We start from the raw sequence: 18,219 nt of genomic DNA on the forward strand, positions 1-18,219 counted from the left end.
GGACAGGCAACCTAAAGAGGGCACTTGGCTTGACAGGCAACCTAAAGGAATTTTTAAATGCGGGACATGTAAAGCCTGCAAACATATTAATCCAACAAAAACGGTAACCTGTTCTATGACCGAATATGTAACAAACTATAAATAATTTCATTAGTTGTAAAACAAAAGGGGTCATATATATAATATATATATATATATATATATATATATATATATATATGCGCCAGTGCACCTGTCCAAAAGATTATATAGGAAAAACGTACAGAGAACTAAGATGTAGAATTTGTGAACATGCCAACGACATTGTTAAAAAGAATGACACATCGGTGGCCAACCATGTGAATAATTGTCACAATGGTGACCTCAGATCCATTCATTTTGGGGCACTCGAGGCTGTCCCTATACCAGCCAGGAGGGGTGACTGGGACAGGAAGATACTCCAGAAGGAAACCGAATGGATTTATTGATTCCGATCCCAGTCACCAGGAGGCCTGAACGAGAGGCTTACATACACTTGTTTTATTTAACTGGTTTTCCTTGTCTGTTTAATTTGACCTTCCTCTGTCTTGGTAATGTCCCCCTCACTAGTGTACCATGCAGATACGAGAAGTATCTCTGACTAATAGGGACTTGATATATCAGTAGCCCCTTTCTGACTTCCCTATGGACCACCCATATAGTCTGGAGTGTCCCATAAGGCTTATGTGTGACGTCAATATAGAGCTACACTTTTTGTATATCTCCCTGTGATTACAATATTAAAAATAAGGGGGCCGGTCTAATGGTCCATTATAAAATAAACTAATAGAGCTTTATCTTACATTTATCTAATTCGATTAAGATATCTATGTTATTTCTCTAAATGAGTAATATTAGACCTCTCTCCGGTCTATGCATTAGACATACTTGCACAAGCATCTATTTAGCTATAAAGGAGGCCTGGGCGATCGATCCTCAGCCCTATGCGTTCCAGAGACCGGAACTTCCGGTAGTATGGGTTCCATTGTGGGTGTCATATACCGGAAGTGACGCACCGCAATTGCGCCATGCGTCTCACAAACCGGAAGTGCCTAACACTGGCGTCCGGAAGTGTCAGATAAGACCAGCACTTATATACTGGACAATGGCACACACAGACCGGCCACATCAGCTCCCCTCTAACATCCACCAAGTCAGACAGTGGGTCGTTCCTGATCAGTAAGTACACAAACTAGAAACCTGTGGACTTTGCTCTGATAGTACTTATATTGATACCTTCTTCCCTTCTTCACAGGCTATCCATCAACTGACAGGATCTAACATCTTTATCCATTCCCCACTGACTAGACATAGGAGCTAAGTATCACTTATTATTTTTATATCTTTTGGTATCCTTTGTTTGCCCTACAAATTAGGGAATACTCATCACCCCCTGATGATCTGCCAGGCGCAGATGAAACGCATCGGGGTTTCTTTCATATCTCTATCTATAATGATTTAATATATATATATATATATATATATATATATATATATATATATAAAGTAGGGTTACTATAGGTTAACTATAGCCATAGGTACGGGGACAGGGTATCTCCACCATCTGGGGATATCCCGGGGCTTAAGGCCTAGGTCATTAGGGACATCTAGGGAGAGTCACTCCACTCCTTAAATATATACCCCCCTCCTTTGTTATTCCCTGTCCGCGGTTATAAATACATGACTATCTATATGACTATAGATTTATTCCTATTAAGTATTTCTTCATTCTTTGTGGTATCCGAATCGCAGTAGGAGTTATAAAGACCTAACTAATCCTTTGTTAGGTCATGATCACTATATGAGCAGCTTTCTGCTCCATTTACCCAGTAATTTATAAATAAAGGTATTGTTTTTATGAACACGCTATATTCTTTCCTATACGCTTAATTGATGACGTGTCAACCATCCGTACTATCGAATTTATTCTTCCTTAATTAGACACCCATGTTAGAGATAATTTTTAATTATGCAACAAAATGTAATGCTGGTAAAGTACAGCAGTCAATCTTGGCTTTAAACAGGTTGTGCAGTGGGTAAACAACAATGACCTATACTCAGGCACCCCCGACATTCTGCTGTTTGCTGTAATAGTGGCGCTTGTGCCAGTGTTGCTTCTGCTTCAAAATGACCTGCTTGTTGTCTCACTTGCAGAGGCGGCGCAGTGTAGTTTGCAAGCAAGACGAGCAGAGTATAGATCATCAATATTTACCCACTGCAAAACCCCTTGAAAGTTGATGCAATCATCACTTGTGAAAGTTAAAAGAAATAGCATTTAAGTAAATTTAATGTAATAATTAAATTACAAATAAGCACAGGTCAGTGTCCTGAAGTAATGAATGTTTTTGACTATTACATGAACAACCACCGCAGGCCACAAATGATAGTTCTGGGATATCGCCCAAACAAGCAAATTAATTAGAATAATGATGATTGTGGAGGTGTTCCTTATTTAAATACTTTCCCATGGTACATATGGAGATATACTGAAATTCAAACCATACATTTATATATTTTCATTCTGAGGTCTCAGTACAGGTTTATTGTGTACTGGTTATAGGGAGATTTATTTTTTATTATAAGGGATGAAGATATAGTAGCCGAGAAGTTATAATCAGACGGCGTTTCCCATACATAATGGTCTTTGACAGAAGTATTATATTTTTTTTAGGTAGATCCAAAAAACCCTTCTCTGGACTGTGTAGCATATTTGCAGTTAAACCTTGAAGCAAAGGGTTGTACACGTAAAGTCACTAGGCATATGGTGGAAATGTGACCGAACAGAGCCTGTGCACGGGATGACGTTTCCTGAGCTAGGGAACATCAATCAAGATCCAGAAGGAAAGGGTTGGGTGGGGAACACTTGACTTCAAGGAGGAAAGCGTTGGCCTACTTGACTTGAAGCAGCTAAATTACATATGATGGGAACAATGTCTAAAGCTGAGTTTCTGTTGAATTCCAAGTTAGAAAAAGGGAACAGAAGTCACTTCTGGAGTGCCATGAGCATATTACAAATGTACTGTGGGCAGTTTGTATTACATAAAAAAGCTGACAGGTTGCTTTTACTTCAAAATGTTTTTATTGTTTCATAAATATCAATTTGGATACTCGCCGATAGGCGTGAAAAGATTAACATTGACAATCATATATATAAATCGGCATGTTTAGATCACAGCCAATACAAAAGTCATACATATATTAATATAATCGATATATCACATATCCTGGTAAAACATACATATGGAGAAACAATTCCAAAATGTAGAAACAAGGAGGGAGGCAAGGGGAGGGGGAAAGTCAGAGGGGAGGGGGGTATAGGATAATATGAGTCTAGAGGTCTCATGCTCCTTCACAACCTGCTCTAGTCATACATTTCCAAAATGGATTTCTAGCTTAATCAGTGAATCCTCTAAACTTCCTCCATGGGCCCCAGATCTCCGAGAAACGTTGAGGTGTTCTAGCATCCCAATGTGCTATTTGTTCCAATCTAAAGATCTGGTCACATTTCATAAACCAATGTTGCAATGCTGGGGGATCCACCTTTCTCCAGTACACTGCCACCAGAAGACGTGCTGCTGCTAATAGTATCTTACACAAGGTGTGAACCCCTTTCGATTTGGTACTGGTTAATTCCCCTGTTAGACCAAAAAGACACAGTTTAGGTGACTCTCGAACTGTTATCCTGCACACTTGGGATAAGACCTTACATACTTCTTGCCAATAGGTTAGGATTTTAGGACATGACCACCAAATATGACTATGAGACCCAATATTTATTTCACACCTCCAGCAAGTGGGGCTGACCTCTGGGAACATAGTGTGCAACCGTTGTGGAGTATAATACCAGCGTGTGAGGACTTTATAGCTATTTTCTTGCAATTTCACACATCTAGAGACTTTCCCTGGAGCCATTAATACCTTTGGCAATTCCCATTGATCAAATTTTATGGCTAGTTCCTCCTCCCATTTATCAATAAACGTACATCTATTGGTATCATTTGAGGAAATGATCGAGGAATATAAATGGGAAATCTTCTTTTTAGGTTCTAGCTTTTGCAAGGCCATTTTTTCAAATTTTGTATGATCTGAGCCCCATATTGGAGCTCTAGTTAGTTTTTTGAAGATATGATAACAATGTGTAATTTGGAATATAGTACATCTTTTCAAAGCAGGATGTAACTGCAATTCTGATAATGTTGGCAAATCCGCATCTTGGCACAAGGACAATATTGGCGTCGCATTACTCTTGTCCCCTTCTCTGACCGTGTTCCAGAAACATAGATTTGACTGACAAAGAACGTCCCTTACTTGCATAAGTAGAGCATAATTAGGTATCAGCTTCTGAAGCATATACATCCTACACCATCGGGAAATTGTGTGTTTAGTTATTGAGCTATGTGTTATAAGTATTTTGTTTACCTTTGTCAAATCTAGGAAAAGCAGGGACCTTAAAGGGAGATTCGACATCGCTTCTTCCACTTTAATGTCTAGTCGATCTGGAGAGGAACGTAGCCAATCTAAACCTCTAGTACAAAGAATTGCCTTATGATAAGTATAAACGTCTGGTATTCCCATACCCCCTCTCGTGGGATGCCGGATTACATATGATGAGGGCATTCTCGCTTTCTTTCCCCCCCATAAAAATCTAAGAAATATCTTCTGAACTTTTTTAAAAAAAGGCCAGGGGGATAGGAATTGGTAATGCTTGCAAGTAATAAAGCACTTTAGTGACAGGTTGCTTTTAAAGTTTCACTTTAAACACTATCTTTCACCGGATCAGGTATAGTGAGATGTGGTTAACTCGCTGAGAAGCCAAACGTGGAGGCAAAAATGCAATGTCCAAAGAGTTTCATGCATGGGTCTTATCAGAATATGACTCTTACAGGAGGAGCCTTGATTGGTTGCTTCAGTACTCATACCACCCAGGGCGCTACCTGCCTCTCTGTGTGCCCAACTGTAAGATCAGGCAGTAGAGCGCAAGCAAAGTGAAACTTTAAAAGTAATAAGTATTATTAGGCACAAAAACATACAAAAAATTGTAAACCATAAGCTATTTCCTTTATGTCCCAAATGGACAAATATAGTGCTTTCCCACAAGGTGGTGCAAGAGAAGGAGAAGCCATATCATACTGTTAATTAATAAAAATAAGAACATTAAATCGGCATGAAATATTTGACATACACAGAATACCTGACCATAAATATGTAATGCTAAAATATATATATATATATATATATATATATATATATATATTTAAGTAATCACATGATTTTATCTTCTAGATAAAAACTATGGGGGAGATGTATAAAAAACAGACTTTGCTGGCCACAGCAACCAATCACACAGCAGAATTTTTTCAAGAGCGCTACAAGAAATGAAAACTGTGCTGTGATTGGTTGCTGTGGATAACAAACAGTTTTACTATAGAGAGTTTCATAAATCCCCTCCATTTTCATTTCATATGCAAAGTCTGGTTTAAGGCAAGTGAATAAAGGAGGTCAAGCAGAAAATAATATATATACCACTACTAATTTAAAGTCCGCACACAAAATCTGTTCTAACTGGCCAACCATGAGTACTAGAAAGGATCAACGCTGCTTGATGCCACGAGGTCCACTTTTCACCGTTTGGAAAATATTAAATGCTCAACTCACGCATAAAATTATCAAATGACTTCATTAAACCTGCCAAGAAGGTCGCATCCTTACACTTTTGCTCCTCTGGAGGCTTTTGCTTCTATGACGAACTGGACTTGAGGTTTGGTTTTGCTGAGGTTGAATCTCTTGTATTTCCTTCTCCTTAGCTGTGGATGTAAGAGAGTTTCTCCTTCCAAAGGCAAAAAGTTGGGATGTGATATTCGTTATGTCACGTGCGTGATCAACAGACTCCTTTGTTTTTCCATCTGCGCTGTCACCCTCAGATTTTGAAGAGTGCTCATTGGAAGAACTTCCCTTATGCTTTCTTTCCATCTTTAAAGTTTTCATGGTATCTAATGCCTGATTAAGTTCTTGTCTTAATTTTTCTATTTCAAAAATGGACCGATCTCGTTCTTCTCTACAGTTTTTAAGTGAATTATCCAAAGAAATAAAGAATTCTTTGCCAAGTTTAGAAAATGCCTCTTCTCCTTCAGGAAAAAAACAAAACAATATGTGAAAAAAGAATGGGAACATGAACTAGGATTACACCAGGTCTTGTACAAACAAAAGAAAATTTATAATAACGTAAAATTCAACACACTATTACATATAATTATCACATACCGAAATCCTACCTCTGGTCATATTTATAGTTTTATAATAGTCTATACATTTTTTCCCTCAAGTCTCTCATTGTGGGGCAGGACAAGCTCCCTTAGTAGCCCAGGCAGGGGTTTCAGAATGCACCCCTTCACCGTCAGTCCCTGAACTTAGGTTACTGTCTCTTAAACAATTATGCATTTGATTGCAAAAAAGGACAACGCTCCAGTAGACAACATACCTTACAGGATTATTACCCCCCATTCCCCCTGACAATGTTGAATTGGTCCCACAGAGGAATAATAAAAACGTTGTAGAATTGTTATTTTGTCTTTAGCACATACATTGCATCCATCTCGTAATGGCATCCTAGATGCCACCAACCTCTTTCCCCAGCCCTACCCATTTTAGCCTATAGCCTATTTATTGAACTAGCAAAAATAACCCAAAACATATAATTAAAGTGGTTATCCCACAAAAACCATTTAGCACCTGTCAACTTGATATAAGATGTCTGATCACTGGGAGTTAAGCATTCTGAATGGAGAGCAGTCTGAATGGAGCGGTGGTTACACATGTGCCCTACCACTCCATTCAATGTCCGTGGTGTGGACTTTGAAAGCATAGTACAGTGCTCTGGTGTTTCTATTGACTGCACAGACTGGAGTGGCAAGCTGCATGCATGACCACCACTCCATGCAAACCGCAACTGGAGTAAGGAGTAATGAGGGGCTCGAGACTCATGTCCAAGTGACGGTTCCAGCATTGGGGCCGCCATCGATCAGATATTTATCACTCATCATGTGGACAGTTAATGAATGTTCCTCCTGGAAATACCCTTTTAGATTCAGCTGAGCACAGGCAGGCTTCAGACAGCCCTGAATAGAAAACCTATGTGCCTAAATTAAAAGAGGTTTCCCCAAAATGCATTTTTACAAAGTGCCAACAGGATGTCATAAAAATCTGGTTGGTCACTGAAGCCAATACAAGAATAGCACTTTACAGTACATTTTACTTCAGGACAGCACAGAAAAATCCCCAGTTCTTTTAATGTAAAGTTTTAGTAATGAGCCACTTTAAAGGGAGTTTCTCACAACGATTCTGGACTATTATGTGCAGTATTACATGACTAGTAAGGAACATAAGGGGGGACATTATCATGAGGGTAATATTTGAAGTCAGTTTTGCTTGAGTCTGTGACATACTTTATGCCACATTTGTCAAATGTCACAGGTCGTTTGATACATTTGTCTTATTCTTAGACCTAACACTTTTGTGTAGAGAAGCTCCTCCAGTTTTTCTACTCTACCTTCCTCCTGGAGTGAGACTGCAACTTTTTTTTGCTGCTATTTAAAAATGTCTCAATGATAAATCTGGAGTGAAACTCATTAAAATAGCCAAAACCACCTACTTTTCCACTCGCATTACAAAACTCGAGTAGGTGGTGTAAAAATACCAAAAACCCTGTTTTGCAGCTTTTTGGTGCTAGAATTCTAGAGTGAAGGAATGATAAATTAGGGCCAGGGAGTCCAGATCTGTAGTCTTTGTTTTCCTACTGTGTCCATGTCCCTCTGCTGTGAGCGCTCAAAGCTGCACTGATATATACAGTCTTAACTGCTGAACTCATGAGTCCGCTTCTGTGTGAGAGCTCAACAGTCCAGACAGTGTTGTTTTTGTATATATTATGTGACTATCCATATAAAAGCAAATGAAAACACTAATGCACTGCTTGAGACCTAGACACAATAGAGTAGTAATATCATAAATACAGATAAGGTCTTGTATGCCACTCCCATGACACTCCTTGGTCTACTGACAGAGTGGCTCTGCTCCAGCACTTCCTAGAGACTGTAATAATTCTCTGTATTAAACTCACCTTTAATTTTACATTTATTACATTAGAGTTGCTCTCTGTCATTCGGAACTGTAGTAATCTATTGACTTTTAACTGATCAGTAAAGAGGTTTTCCTGTAATTTCAAGTTATACCCTACCCAGTCAGGAGCTTAGCGGGTGCCATCTTTAAAAACTCCACATGCTGGGAAGGGGTTGGTGGATTAAAAGGCAAAAATTACTAGCCAAAGACCTTGAATGGGAAATCCAGTCAAAATGCTCTTCTGATATGTTAAAAGTACATGCAAGATCATATTAGAAAAATCTGTGATCTTGGACCACCACTGATGATTGAAAGGGCTGCAGAGACCTCAAGCGCCTGGCACTGCTCAAAGAGAGAAATTACTGAAAACCTGACAATACGTTCCACACAAAAATACAGGAGTTTGCTAAGAATATTGTGCAGTTTTTAGTAGTAAATATTTCTTAATAGTGTCAAAGGCGTTAGAGACCAGACTTCCCAAAGTCATCGTCTAAGATGTATCGATGATATAGAAGAAGATTTTTGACCTTTGAAGAACATATTAAAGCTGTGAAAAGCAGAGTAGTAGAAGGTTTCCTACTGCCATGTTGTTGACGGATATGGCAAATAAGGCACAAGTTAAAAATGTTACCTTCATGCTGCTGTGCCGTTGATGGAGTCAAGGTGTCAACAGCTTCCTGAATCTGTTCTGCGTTGTTCTTAAAAATTGTTAAGAAATTTCTCAAGGATGTTTCAGAAGATTTGGTTTTAAGGTCAGCATAGGAGGAAAGGACATCTGTATTTAAGGGAAGAGGATATAGAAAATCTTCCATTTAACTATACTTCAAAATTCTTATTTTCAGCAATCCTTCTGACTGAGGGCAGCAAAATATAGTGACAGACATGCCGATTTCAATGGCTTGTTACTCATAAGCTAACATTAAGTGGTTGCCTAGAACCTGCCTTATGATCACTGCAACCAGTGCCTGAAAAAGAGTCATAGCTGCCTGACAAGAGTCCCAGTTATTCATGACCTCCTGCTGATGATTAGATCTCTCAGTTTTCTCCCTAAGAGAAGACTGTCAGTCATCGTAGGTGGGCAGGAGCTCAGGAAGGACCATCTCTGCTATGGGAGACATGGCCTGGGCTGCGATGATTAAGGCCTCATGCACACGACCGTTCCGTTTTTTTGCGGTCCGCAAACCGCGGATCCGCAAAAAACAGAAGCCGTCCGTGTGCCTTCCGCAATTTGCGGAACGGAACGGGCGGCCCATTGTAGAAATGCCTATTCTTGTCCGCAAAACGGACAAGAATAGGACATGTTCTATTTTTTGGGAGGGCCACGGAATGGAGCAACAGATGCGGACAGCCCACAGAGTGCTGTCCGCATCTTTTGCGTCCCCATTGAAGTGAATGGGTCCGCATCCGAGCTGCAAAAACAGCGGCTGGGATGCTGACCAAAACAACGGCGGTGTGCATGAGGCCTAAATAGCATGTTCACGGCAACCATTTCATTTTATCACTGACAGTGAAATCAGTATATATGTTACCATTTTATTCTGTCCTTGGTGAGGGCAGCACAAAGTTTATGACAGGACCCCTTTAAGCCTTTAAAGTTGAAAATGTATGTCTGTGAGTACTGAATGTGACAAACACATAACATCTACCAGGTATTAAACCTCCAGTAAAACAGGCCCTAATAATGTAATTATGCCATTACAACATCTATACTGTCATTTTCATCTCATAATTCTATGTTTAGTTCAAGATATGCAATTTTTCTTTATTATGCTGCTGTTTTGTAGCAGAAGCAAGTACCAGAGTATTAGAATTTCAGGACCTGAACAGATGCAGGTATTGGAAATTACTGTTCCAGGGAAAAAAAACTATAAAAATACATACACAGGTAAATGCATAATTCAAAAGTAAAAAAGGGCTAAAATGCCAGTGTGTACATAGCGGCCAACTATAAAGCCATTGCGCGGCTGTTGCTCTAGTAATACTAAATTACAAAGACCAAGTGCCTTCTAAAGGGTAAAACTATTAACACTGAACATGTTGTGCTGAAATGTGTTCCTACAATGTGCAAATGTTATTTTTATGTCTCACTAACCTTTTAGTGGAGAACAAACAACCGCCACAACATTTTCTTGAAAGTTATGATAGGCTTGTTTTATCCCCTGGAAAAGAGCTTGTGTGTACTGAACTTGTAGGTTGTAAATGCCCCTGTGAAAATCAAGCTCAGCTTCCAGGGCATGGATCTAGAAAATAAAGGTCACACAAAAAATGAAAGACATCTTATTGTTTCAACATAAACGAACAGTTGTGGTTAATATAGCAGCGCACAAGTTAATACACATGAGGATAGTTTTGAAACCATTATTACTGATGAATATATATAGATTAAAGGGGTTATCCAAGAATTAATAATGATGACTTATCCCCAGGATAGGTGAGCGTTATCACATTGGTTGGGGGCCGAGTCCCGCCACCCCCGTCTATCAGAGAGCTTCCTTGCTCACCAGAGTTCTCGCGAGTGTAGCAGGCTCCCGGCAGCTTTCCAAGCACAGCGGCGTACATTGTACAGCAGCGCTGGTCCTGGGTGTTGGACCCCGACTATCTGATACTGATGACCTATCCACAGAATAGGGAATCAATATAAATTCCCAGATAACCCCTTAAATCATGAATTTCAGAGAATAAATGAGCAATGATCATTGCCATTAAATTACGGACTTTATTTTCACCACAGTGGCACAACAAGTCTCAGTCATTACACTGGGGCTGGGGACCTCACAGCACGCTTATGTTTGTGCCATAGAGACTGCCAGCTCTTGCAGTTCCTGTTGTGCTGTTGAAGGACTCTGGAAAGTTCCACCCTGCCCTGACTATGCACCATACGCAGGGCTGCACCGCTCTCTTTGTATGGATGCTACTCTGGACCTCTCTGGGTTCTTGTTACTGCCGTCATGGATGCCCGATGCACACAGCAAAGCAATCTCTGGAAACAGTGCGTCTAGCATAATTTTAGGCCCGATATTTTGGTCAAAATGGGGTAACATCTCTTTAGGGAACCACTCAACTTAAAGAGGTTATGCCAACTTTTAAGTTATCCTATACCCAAGATATAGCATGATTATCCTGTTTCCACTTGTGAATGAAGCAGCAGATTGAGGATGTGCACTGTCATTCCATTTATTCTTGATGGGACTGCTGGACGTATCCAAATACAGCACTCGGCAATCTCCGGCGGTCCCACAGAGAAAGAAAGAAGCAGCAGCGTGCGTGTTCAACTTGTTGCTCCATTCAGAGCGGGAACAGGACCCCTCTTCTTAGTAATGATTATCAGATAATTTGCCTTGATCCAGGGACAAATGATTACTTTAAGATTAAATACAGAATCACTACCAGAATCTATTTATATGCAGGGCTGTGACAGTAAGAAGAGGGCAGCCACTACATCTAATGGAAAGAAGGTTTCTACACTAACATAAAAGGGGGTTCTTTACGGTAAGAGCAGTGAGACTATGGAACTCTCTGCCGGAGGGGGTGGTGATAGCGAATTCACTAAAAGAGTTCAACAGGGGTCTGGATATATTTCTGGAATTATCCTGATTGCCTGACTAGAGAGGTGAAGGATTTTTTCCCTTAAAATTAGGAAAATTGGCTTCTACCTTGTGCGTTTTTTTTGCCTTCCTCTAGACAAACTTAGCAGAAAGCTATGTCGAAATGGGGAGATTTATGGTTTTTTTTCCAGCCTTAAAAACGATGTTACTATGTATAAACATACATAATAAGGTTAACATGTTATTATGTCATTTATATAGAATGGTAAACAACATAAAAGTTGCTCCCTCCCCCCATTCACTCCAGAAAAAGTAAAACCTCTTCCATAAGGTATATGTACACCAATGTGGGGCCACTGAAAATACTTGTCCCACAAAAAACAAGCCCTCACACAGCTATGTTGGAAAATAAACATGTTATGGTTCATGGATGACAGGAATAACATAACAAAAAATACATATACGCCACAAAGACAAACTCTGAGTGTGGCGGTAATGGGGTGAGCTAAGACAGGTAGAAAACATAACAGCAAAAATGGTATTGTGTCCTCTTCCGACAACTGATCTCTGAAAGGTGCAATGAAGAACATCTTGTGCATACCAAGACAATCCTTTTCCACATGCCCATCGATATGAACATCATAGAGGGTAGTTTCCCAATAGGGGCCCCCTCTATTGGCTAGAGCAGAGAAGCACTTAGTATCAACTTTCCTGCTCTGACAGACCTAACCTGTCATTGTATTAATGGGAATCGGTCATCAGTTTTATGCTGCGCTAAGGGCAGCATAAATTAGGTATGGGTTCCCTTATCAAAACGATGAGCCTCTCTCTTGAACTGACATAGCCGTTTTGCTAATATCTGTATTGAACACCACCAACACTTATGCTTTACACTACAACGTGTGTTCTACCGAGTCCTCATATTCATAACATCTCACTTCTTCTTGCCCCTGCTGCTGATTAACAGCTTTTTTCCTATTGCAATCAGCGGTGGGGTGGGTATATGAATATGAGAACTCACCACAGTGAAGTTTGTATTGAACAACTCTAGCTATTCAATACAGACTTTAACAAAATGGCTGGGTCATTTCAAGTAAGTGACCCAACATTTTGCTGAGGGTATCTGTCACCAGTTTATGATGCTCTTAGTTGACCATGACAAGGACGCACATTCACCTGAATGAACAACAACACTACATTTTGGGTGAATGTACTGCTTGAAACAACTTTCCCTGGCAGTAAAAGCTGACAGCCAGAGCCGGAGCTAGAGGGATCCACTGATCACCCAGGAGGCTTCATTTCTAAAAGTGGTTGTCATGATTAGTGTTGAGCGAATTGAAGTATCCGAAGTGGACTTCAATCCGAATTTCAGGAAAACATTTATTTGCTGTGAAGCCAAATTTTCTTGCGCTTCATGGTAACAAATCGATTTTCCCTGAAATGGTGGTAAAAAAAAAAACAAAAAAAACGCTAAGCGGGTAAAACGTCTACCGAGGCCATCTTGATTGAAGATACTGCGCAAAATCTCGTGCACGGTGAAGTCACAGCGTGAGATTTCGTGCAGTGTCTTCAATCAAGATGGCTGTGGCGTGGGCTCTTTGCAATCAAATCAGTAAAGGGAGTTTTTTTTATTTATTTTTTAACTGATCGATCCCTGAAAGCCCTCCTTTTTATTCTCAGATGTCACAAACAGCAATGAACTTGGCATTTGAGGGGTGGCACAATCACCATTCCCTGTCATTGCGCTCGCTACATACAAAGAAATGAGCTTCATGACAAAGTAATCTGTCACAAAACTAATTCTTTGTGAAATTCGGCAAAGCATCCAAATCTAATTTTTCATAACTTTGTTCACCTTTAGTCATGATCATGAGAGCATAACGCAGTACAAAGAGACAGTAGGGCAATAATCACATTTTTATGACATGTCTGGCTGTCAACAAAAATGTAACTGAAAAGCCCAGTAAAAAGAATAGCAGCAAAATCAATCTATATATTAAACCTTTCAGTGATAAACAGCTCAAATCTATGATCAAAGACATCTTGTGTGATATTAATCAAATATTACTGCTATAAGCACATATACAGGCCCTTATTATTGTTAAAAACTGATAAATATTAAAAGGATAAAACATCATGCTTTTTTGTAAAGAGAGAAAGAGAAATCATGTAAAAAAAGCACGGTGTAATTTTTCAAGTAGAGGGGGGTGAACTATGGCATTGTGACAGTATTTATTTTCAAAAAGATTCATAAGAACAGCTGGCTCCTGCTTCCCCATTGTCAGCAAAAAATAGATGCGGAACAATTCCACTGTGCTGGATGTGCTCCTGCCTCTGAAACAAACACCTGCGGAGTGGAGGGAAAATGACATTTTTTTCCGTGTGTAAATATCTGTCACATTTTTATCTTCGGGACGGTGAGAGCAATAAGGTCTGTAATTCAAATGTTTACCAGGCTGACAAATCGTGATGTCTGGGTACTGAAGATTATATGAAATAAATATTACTGTGAAGCATACATAAATAAGTGAAGAACTGCAAGCACCAAAAATAAAAGGAGGAAAAAAATGTAGATGCAAATATAATAGATATTTCAATGTGTTTTGTTAGTAAGGAAAAAAATTTAATGTAAAAGAACTACCGTATTTTAATAGGATAGAGGTGATCCAGCATTGAAATGACATTGTAGTTTCAAAGATTCTGTTTGAACAAGTAAGGCTACTTTCACACTTGCGTTCGGAGCGGAGCCGCTCCTATAATGCAGACGATGGTATCCATTCAGAACGGATCCGTCTGCATTATATTTCAGAAAAAATTCTAAGTGTGAAAGTTAGTCAGGCGGATCCGTCCAGACTTTACATTGAAAGTCAATGGGGGACGGATCCGTTTGAAATTGAGCCATATTGTGTCAACTTCAAACGGATCCGCCCCCATTGACTTACATTGTAAGTCTGGACGGATCCGTTTAGCTCCGCACGGCCAGGCGGACACCCGAAAGCTGCAAGCAGCGTTCAGGTGTCCGCCTGCTGAGCGGAGCCCAAGCGCTGCCAGACTGATGCATTCTGAGCGGATCCGCATCCACTCAGAATGCATTGGGGCCGTACGGATGCGTTCGGGGCCGCTTGTGAGAGCCTTCAAATGGAACTCACAAGCGAAGCCACTGCATTTACACAACACAACTGTCATGGAATATTATCGAGAATGAACATTCCCAATCTGCCCGTGTAAAGGATACCGCAGATCACCCAATCAATGACCAAACCGTTTGTTCATCCGGTGAAATTCTCTTTGTTGCGGACACCTCAATCATCATTTTTGAGCAGCAGATCGTGCTGTGTAAGTAGGTATCTGTTGCCCAGACACAATGATTTTGTAGGAGGAGGAGAGATGGCAGTAGCCAGGGCTCATCCTCATGCATTGGAGGTGATCACTTCATGTAAATACAGCTCTTCGCCTCCAATGACGAGCCGGCAATTGTCGGGAGGGAACACTTCCTTCCAGACAACCGTCTACTCATTGGCACAGTGCCAAGTCTTGGAAGCTGCAGATAAATTATGTTTTGGGTAAGTACACTGATCAGCCACCAAACAGCAAAACCACCGACATCCTGTCAACCAATAGAATATACTGTATAAGGCTACATTCACACAACCATTTTGCGGACCCCACACGGCCGGCACTATATAAAAATTTCTAATCTTGTCAATTGTGGACAAGAACAGGGCCTGCTCTATATTTTTTGCCGCAACACATCGTGGCCATGCTGCTCTTTGGATGTGTCAAAAAAAGCATTAAAAAAATGCATGCAGTTTTTGCAACAACATACCTGCGTTTATGCTGCGTATCCCTCTAGCAAAATTGAGTTACACTAATGTAATTTAAGTCTGCTGTGTGTATTCCTTTGCTGGAAGAAAACACAGCATTATTGCAGGCATTTGTTTGCAAATATTGCATGCGGTTTTTCTGCCACACCCAAAACAGAGCACAGCGAAAAGATCAGATGATGCCAAAAATCATGCAGCCACTGGCTGGTGCCTGTGAGTGTGGCTTGTCCACTTGTGGTCTGGTCTCATCCTTTTGAAAGCATTTTTTAATTATTCCATTGTATTTTTTTTTTCAATCCAATAGTGCGCACACATAACACAACTGAAGTGTTTTGAGTTGTATGCGAGCCCTTAGACAATATGCACACGGACGTGTGCTGGCCGTTCAGTGCATTGGGGACCGCAATTTGAAAGGGTACATGATCCGTCCCCACCGCAAAAAATAGAACATGTTCTATTTTTTTGCGGTGAGGAGGCACGTAGAGAAATCCCACGGAAGCACTCTGTTCTGCACAGCTACTTCAGGATTGCAGATCCATTCACCGTGATATGTTGTCCACATGGCCGGTGCACGTGTACTGCGGGCCCGCTGTTTGCTGCCTGCAATACGGACACGGCCGGGCAATGGCCGTGTGCATGAGGCCTTAGTCATAGTTACAACGTACCTAGTTATTAAGTAACTATGACTAAGGGCTAGGATACAGCGCGAAACACGTCAGTTGTGCTGTGACTGCACCGTTGGATTTACTGGCTACAATAAAGAAAACACTGTTTTATGGAAGCTGGAATCTTCATCTTGGATCATCTGCATGTATATCTGCCTCAGGAGACAATAAGAGCACCAAATCTACAGACCAACATTAGAAGTCTAGTAACCTCCAGCTCATAATGGGGATAGTAACCAAAACTGAGGTATAGGAAGAGTGGAAGGTATATCCCATATATAGCTTAGTGATTTTAAGAATTACATTTTCCGGTTGAAATCTGATTGGTTACTATAGTCAACGAATCCACTTTCTTTGGACTAGTTTCCCGATTCTATTCTATGATGAAAGCTGCTATAGGTCCCACCAGCAAGCCTCACAATTCATAGATATCTATTGTTCACAGTATGACATTGCGATAAAAGTCAGGCAACATACAAATGAAATATATTTGTAGGACTGAGGGCTAATCCACGTATTAAAAAGAAGCCTTGACTGAGTGGGCATTTCGCTTTGCAAAGTGTTGGCACTTCTTTTGAAAGTGTTAGACTGGTCTTGGTTTTCCAGAATCAAGTGCCTCTATCCGTGCAATAAAACCTAATCAAGCATCTGTTTCCTGGTCCTGGCCGGGAAATGCTCCATAGACTTCAGAGCAGCTGTTCATCATAATAGCTTTACTTCACACATAACAGCAAGCAGATCAATTGTGCAGCACTAACCAATGAATAGACGATTGAATCACTGTGCTAAAGTAACAGTCAAGGTACCTGTTGCATTGCCATTAGCCTGGAATAATTGGTGGCTTTCACTAATGCTTCTGCCGCTCTCTTTGCCCGCTGCTGAGGGGCACCTTTGGGAAATGCTGGCAATACTGCGAGAACATTCTCCACAGTAAATTCCTGGCTTGCTGAACATTCAATTTTTGCCTGTAATACAAACATAATAAAGTCAACTGGTGGAAACCAAGAAAGCATCTTCAAGGAAACCCAAGTGGAAACAAGCTGAATAAACAGATAATATATGAGGAATTACAAAGTCATAAACATGAATGGAAATCAAAGCACTGACAATTTTGTTAGCTAAATGTTTATAGCTCGCTTTACGTGCCCCCATGTTTTACCACCACCTACAACTAAACATTAAATTCATGACAGCAAGTGGGATGCTTACATGAATACGTGTGTGGTTTCTATAAAATATTGTTTTACATTTTCTATTAAAAGCTGTCCAGATGAGTTTACAAAAATGTATTTATACAGAAGTGATCACCACTGGCGTGTGCTCAAGGCTGATGTGGAGCTCCACAGGAATTAGTCATTCATGGGCCACCAGGGGCGTAGCTATAGGGCAAGCAGCTGCTTTGGGGCCAGAACCCAGGAGAAGGACTAAAAGATTTCTCCCCTTATAAATCAGAAAGAGCATTCATGAAACACTCTGCCTGATCATAGAGAGAACTGCAGAGCTGTACCAGGGATGTTGATATTAATCCCTTAATTGCCCTAGACCATGGAGGATGGTATTATTGCCCTTTCTGTGCACTACACCACCAGGGTTGCTCATAATAAACCCCTTCTCTGCACTAAAGCACCAAGGGTGCTGATAACCCTCTTTTTTCCCTAGACCACTGAAGGAATTCTGGATAGGTCATCAGTATCTGATCGGTGGGGGTCTGACACCTGCGACCCCTGTCGATCAGCTGTTTGAGAAGGCAGCAGTACTCGCAGTAGCACCGTGGCCTTCTCTCAGCTTTTCCTAGGCCAGTGATGACACTTTCATCGACACGTGGCCTGGTGCAGCTCAGCCCCTATACCAGGGGTCAGCAACCTTTGGCACTCCAGCTGTTGTGAAACTACAATTCCCAGCATGTTCCATTCCTTTCTATGATAGTTCTTAGAAGAGCAGATTAAGTCTGCCTGCTGGGAATTGTAGAATCACAACAGCTGAAGTGCCGGAGGTTGCCTACCCCTGCACTATACAATGTACAGCACTGTGCTTGGTGAGTACGGAGAAGGCCGC

The 18,219-nt window shown here is 40.7% G+C and overlaps 1 protein-coding gene across 3 annotated transcripts in view; it reads right to left on the reverse strand.

Annotated features, from left to right (window-relative positions):
* Positions 1-5,330: 5,330 nt before the first annotated feature.
* Positions 5,331-18,219, reverse strand: part of LOC122935520 — a 122,317-nt gene continuing 109,428 nt past the window's right edge. For all 3 annotated transcript variants that reach the window (XM_044291302.1, XM_044291290.1, XM_044291295.1), the window contains exons 10-13: positions 16,971-17,129; positions 10,223-10,370; positions 8,762-8,905; positions 5,331-6,143 (exon numbers count right to left, since the gene is read on the reverse strand). In XM_044291302.1, coding sequence (XP_044147237.1) covers positions 5,698-6,143; positions 8,762-8,905; positions 10,223-10,370; positions 16,971-17,129 — 897 coding nt within the window. In that variant the 3' untranslated portion in view covers positions 5,331-5,697. The remainder of the gene's footprint in view (positions 6,144-8,761; positions 8,906-10,222; positions 10,371-16,970; positions 17,130-18,219) is intronic.

Source organism: Bufo gargarizans, chromosome 1, assembly GCF_014858855.1.
Source record: "Bufo gargarizans isolate SCDJY-AF-19 chromosome 1, ASM1485885v1, whole genome shotgun sequence".
NCBI lineage: Eukaryota > Metazoa > Chordata > Amphibia > Anura > Bufonidae > Bufo > Bufo gargarizans.